The sequence below is a fragment of the Gastrolobium bilobum genome, unplaced genomic scaffold (assembly GCF_033153095.1).
Source record: "Gastrolobium bilobum isolate Gb01-03AN ecotype WA unplaced genomic scaffold, APGP_CSIRO_Gbil_v1 utg8714, whole genome shotgun sequence".
NCBI classification, from domain to species: domain Eukaryota; kingdom Viridiplantae; phylum Streptophyta; class Magnoliopsida; order Fabales; family Fabaceae; genus Gastrolobium; species Gastrolobium bilobum.
Genome location: NW_026897018.1, coordinates 219,203 through 224,965, shown reverse-complemented (window position 1 = coordinate 224,965; position 5,763 = coordinate 219,203). Strand labels below are relative to the sequence as shown.

Sequence of the window (5,763 nt, the reverse complement as noted above, 5' to 3'; positions counted from 1 at the left end):
GTACGTTTTTTTCTTTTAGTTTTAATGGAAAAACTGGTTCCATCATTCAAACTTTCTATAGTTATGAGACTAGTTGTGGAATTCCTACCTTCGTGAATTTCTGAGCATGATGTGTTGCAAACATTCGACTCTGGAAAGAGAATTCATCCTGGACTGGACGACCCCGGTAATCTTGGCATCCCTTGAATTCGTAGCTCGTATATAAAGCAAGCCATCATATTTATTCTGAATTTTGAAACTTAAAAGAAAATTTAATTTAAATAAGAAACTATAAACAGGGATAGCTTTGTTAAAATAGTCAAGACTAATATAATACTACCAGGCGCGAATGTCTCGTAGTGTGATTGGCACTTTGTTATAGACGAAATATCGCATAGGAATTAATTTGCTTCTTGCAGACTCGAACTTAGATTCTTTGGAACAACTTAGGCGTTATGCTATAGCGGTATTTTGGAATGCAATATTATCGTACAACCATATCAGAGTTTAAACAACTAAAACACCCGGTTATAAAGGTGTCTCTTTCGTCTGGCTAGCACCCAGCTTTTTCAACTGTGCTTAATAACCCAAGCCAGGTATATTGAAAATTTAATCATCAATATACCGAAACTGGTAAAACTGACAATGTTATTCTTACAATGTGGTTCAAATTTCCTATCAAAACAATTTCACCAAAGCTGAAATTCTCCATTGGTTGGATGACACTGAGTTGTATTTCCAGATGTTGTGTTCCTTGTGGACTTATGGTAAACCAAGTTGGATACAGGTTGACTGTAGTTCCATTAGGAGGTAGAACAGAGCCTAAGAATGTCTCTGTGTGGTTCCCCACATTCATGACAGTTCGTCGCACACAAACTGATCCTCTCAGTGCAGATATTGTTACTGAAGGAAGGTTTAGATCGGATGGATAGGCAAACGCGTTATTGCACTGTTCTCCAGTGGCTTCAATTATTGTAGTCGCATCTATGTTTGGCAAAGAGCACAAGAAGCTGATGAAATTTGCATATCCTGTTTTAGGAACAATGAATATTTATGTTGCTTTGAGTAAAAGAACTAAGTTGATCAAGCATTCAATTTTGTGGCTCGGTTACTTTACAAATAACATACCTGATGATAGTACCAAGCCTGGATCATTTGCACCCTTAGGATTCACAATGCCTGCCCCATATTCAAAAGGAGTGGCGGGATGCAAGCCGTTGATCTCAAAGCCTTCAGCCATCATATGCTCTCCAAGATTATCATACTTTGTGCTAGTTGTGGTGATTGCAGATGCTATCATGGATGGAGTCCATAATGGATTATATTGCTTAATAAGTGCTGCGATTCCAGCCACATGAGGTGTGGCCATGCTGGTACCAGATAATAATGCAAAATTGTGCCCTGTATGTTTTGGTTGTAAAAGAGTTAAATGTAACTTGAGTGTGTGTTAACTGGTTCAACTAATGAAAGTTTTTTTCGCAGTAATCACTAGTCCTTAGGATTAAATTCCTTTTTCACAAAAGATGCTAAGAGTTGGGGAAAATTCAGTCCTGTTTGCAACAAGAACATAATATACCTTTTAGCATGGGTTGTAAGGCACTCATGGGGCTCCAGGCTGCCCATATTTGATGCCCTGGAGCAAGAATATCAGGTTTAAGTACATCAGCAAGGTTTCTGTTCATGTCAATGATATCTGGACCCCTTGAAGAAAATCTACTGACTACGGGAGATCGCCCTGTGAAAGAAGCAAATCTTCCTTCCCCGACACCTGCCCTAGCACCAAATTCTGTGGCAGTTCCTCTCTCATCCCTCTTGGTTTGTTCTTCATAATACTGTGATATCACCTACACTCAAAAAGCAACCTTTTACTTATCTGATTGCACGGTTTCAGTTAAAAAAAAATGACTTATTCTCTTCCTTACCTTGGCATCAGCCACACTAGGGATCATAATACCAGAAACAGAAAAAGGTATTGGTTGTGCAATATAATCACCATAGCTTGGGTTCGCAGCTAGAATAAAACCCATGAATCCTAGAGCCTTTGATGTGTCAATAATGGCAGCGAGTGTTGAGGTTCCATTATAGAAGCCCGCTGAGAAAGTGCAGATAATGACACTTTCTAACACTATGTGAGGGTCCAAAACTTCAGGATGTTGGCACTCGTCTATGTACTCTGGAGTCCTAGGGAATGTTCCGTTTGTTTTTACTGCATCCTTAGCTAATACGAGCTTATGCAAAACTGATCCATTTCCAAAACTTGGTCCTATAGGTAAGAATTTCAAACACTGAACATTTGGAGTGCTAAACATAAAGAAAACATAGGTGCATATAAGGATTGTCTTGGGAACCAGAACTACCTGACATTCCCACGCCATTTAGTATTTGGCCATTTCCAAGAAGAAGTGAAGCAGGGTACCTTCTGTCTGTGCTGCAGGCAGCAACACTCACACTCCAGGGACTGAATGACACTAAAGTTGAAGGTGATGGACCCTTATTCCCTGCAGCTTGCACCACAAAAACTCCTGCTTTTCGTGCAAATAATAGTGAAATATCAAACAGGCTGAAGAAGGTTAATGTGTCTTTTGGCGGTTCATCAGGTCCAACTGAGAGTGTTAAGATATCCACCCCATCCTGGACGGCCTGCAGAAATCAAACAAGCTAGGGAGTATTAGTAGCTATTCTAGCTTTCCCTGAAGCGTTGCAGATACAGAATTGTGCCTTCTCTCTTTGAAACATTCTGGGTTTCTTACGTGATTTCCTTTTAAGCCCATTTTTTATATGCTTTTTGAGTAGCCTTCACTACTTTAGTAGACTAGTACTAATATAATGTGATTTAACTAGCAATTTAAAATTTTTTCCACCAAATAACTTGTCCTGTTGTCGATAGCTAGCCCACAAGCTAGTTTTGTCCATTCCTGAAATATTATTCCTTCTTCCTTTTACTATTCAAAGGGGAAATGATGGTTTGTATTGTTGAATAATTTGAGCTGCTTAAAGGATCTAATCAAATTGAGAACGGAAGTAGCACTTACCTGATCGATAGCTGCAATAACATCTGCCAGAGTTCCCACGGATGGATAGACAGCCTTATAAACAGCAATCCTGCAAAAGAAAGCAACATTCGTAGCCACACAAATCTGATATTTACCCACCATTTTGTGGTGAATTTTTTTTCACATTTTTATTCTTGCAGTGGCATTGGTTAAATCAAGGACCATCCACACACACACACACACATATATATATATATATACACACACGGGTTATATATAACAACCTAATATCTATACGAGAAAAGTAAGCATTTAAAAAAAAAAAAAAAGTTATGACAAACAACGATTTCTCCTTGCATAACTGATTCATGCATATAAGTAAATATCTAAAACAATCAATTACCCACAAAGAAACAGCAGAAAGCTCACCTTGCACGCGGTGCCATTCCGCTTGCTAGACCATGGAAAAAACCGTTCACAACAACAGGAACACCAGCATTTCCAGCAGCAGTAGATGCCACGTGACTGAAACCAATCAAATATAACAAGGAACATTTTAATTACTACTACGCACTCTGCATAAAGAGGGAAACAACTCTGATGCCAAAATGGGTCCGGGTGATAACAATGAATACCTGCCATGTCCCTCTGCATCAAATGGTGAAAGAAAATCCACTGAAGCATTAAGGGTAGCAACAGCTTCAGCCCCAGCTGAGAAGTACCTCGCTGAAACTATCTTTCCATTGCAAGAACTAGCTGGGAAGAGTGGACCACTCTCACAGGCACCCTCAAAATGAGAGAGATTTGATGTGAAAGGTTGCATGGGATCATAAGCAAAGCTTGGATGAAGTGGATTGATACCGCTATCGACAAAACCAATGACAACTCCATCACCTGCGTTTCTGTCTCCTCCTTCCTGCGCCCATATTCCTGTTGGTAAACTTAGAAACTCAGGAGTGTACGTTGTCATCACTTTCGCTCCTCTGTCTTTCTCTACCAACTTCACCCCTGGGACACCTTTCAGTCTTTTAGCCTGAAATTTTTGGTCATGACCCGGAACTTCAGAACATGCACATAAATTAAAACGAACGGACACGTTTGTGTGTTTTTATATGTACACATACACACACAAACGTACAAAATTGATGGAGATAAAGGGGAGGACCTGGGAATGGGTTGTGTGGACGGAAAAGCCATTAATGAGGTGTTTGAAACTGTGGAGTTTATTGTAGCTTCCATTCTCTAAAGCGCTTTGCAGAAGTAGATCGTGAGATGCCAACAAGTTCTTTGCATGCGCCTTAGAGGCTTCGCTAATTAGCCATACACACAAAGAAGCAAAGATATATATATGATCAGGTTTGTTGATTAAGGGAATCGATGATCGAAGCATAGATACAGGGCTTTACAATTCTCCATCTGCTGGTGTTATATATATATATATATATATATATATATATATATATATTTGAAAGTGTGGCTAATCATAATCATACAAAGGATGAAAGCATTAAATGTTGAGAATTATAATTATACACGTACATAAAGCGGCTACAGAAATGATTTTACTTGGTGCAGAAATAATTTTACTTATATATATATGGCTTTGCATTTCTCATAGGTTACAAAAATTCCTACACATACATAATTTAAATGGGTCCCACCATAAACAAAAAACAAAAAATAAAAAAAATATTGCACACAAAATGATCTCTCACTAACATGAGAAAACAATTCTCCTGTTCAAGGAGAAAGTGTTTTCCGATATATATATATCTATATATAAGAGGATAATGTTTCTTATGTTGTAGGAGATAAATTTTATTTTGTATACGCACATAAAAGCTTGTGGGGCCCATATGTACCTATGTAAGAAGAAGAGAGAAAAAGAAAAATATAGGTCCATATAATTTTATGTGTATGCAGGAGTTAAATTTATCCCTAATAACATGATAAACAATAAATATATATATATATATATATATATATATATATATATATATATTTATATAAGGCGACAAAAGCCTACTAGTCACTTCCAACAAATTTGCATAATAAGGAAATTATCATTTATCAGCCTACTATATTTGTTCCGAAGGATTATTTATATGACTGAAGAGTTTCATTCAAAGTGGTGCAAAAAAGCAGTGCACTTTATTTATTTTTCGCTGCGAATAGAAGGTGAGAAAAGGAGAATTTGCCTAATTCCAATGTTCAATTGTGCCACAAGCCTTATAAAAGGAGCTTATAAGGATCTATCACCACACCAAGAATCCCTCACTTTGATATATATTGCTTTTTTCACAGGGCAGCTTAGTGAGGTTTTTATATACTAATCAATATCATTTCTAATTTATATATGTGACAAGATATTGTTGGAAGATGTCAATTAGCAATTCATTTACAGTTGATTATAAAAATTTGAGTTAAAATCTTGCTTTTATCCATTTCCTCTCTTCAGTGTGTACAAAAAAATTTATTACTAACAAATTTAAAATAAAAATAAAAAATGAGGATGAACTGTCTTTAATTAGAGAGAGAGATTGTCACGTGGTGAGGTAGGGGTGTAAACTGAAGTATCATGGTCAATATATAAGCTTTCTAACCTGTTGGGGTCAATTCTTGATGAATGTTCGTCCCATGAACCTTCATGGAAAGCAACCGCGTCTCCTTCCAATAAGACTAAGTATAATGATCGCTCTTCTTGAAAACAAGTAATAGAAACCACGAAGATTGAAATGATGTAAATGATTAGCAATGGTAAAGCTATGGAAGAAACACTCCTTTCGGCCAT

At 37.3% G+C, this 5,763-nt stretch overlaps 1 protein-coding gene across 1 annotated transcript; it reads right to left on the bottom strand.

Annotated features, from left to right (window-relative positions):
• Positions 1-595: 595 nt before the first annotated feature.
• LOC133303439 (subtilisin-like protease SBT2.4) lies at positions 596-5,763 on the bottom strand. Its single transcript, XM_061503349.1, has 10 exons — positions 5,576-5,763; positions 4,138-4,282; positions 3,608-4,005; positions 3,402-3,497; positions 3,012-3,081; positions 2,337-2,619; positions 1,902-2,242; positions 1,556-1,823; positions 1,108-1,380; positions 596-1,008 (listed from the first exon to the last, which is right to left on the bottom strand). The coding sequence occupies exons 1-10, from the start codon at positions 5,761-5,763 to the stop codon at positions 596-598; spliced, it is 2,475 nt and encodes an 824-aa protein (XP_061359333.1).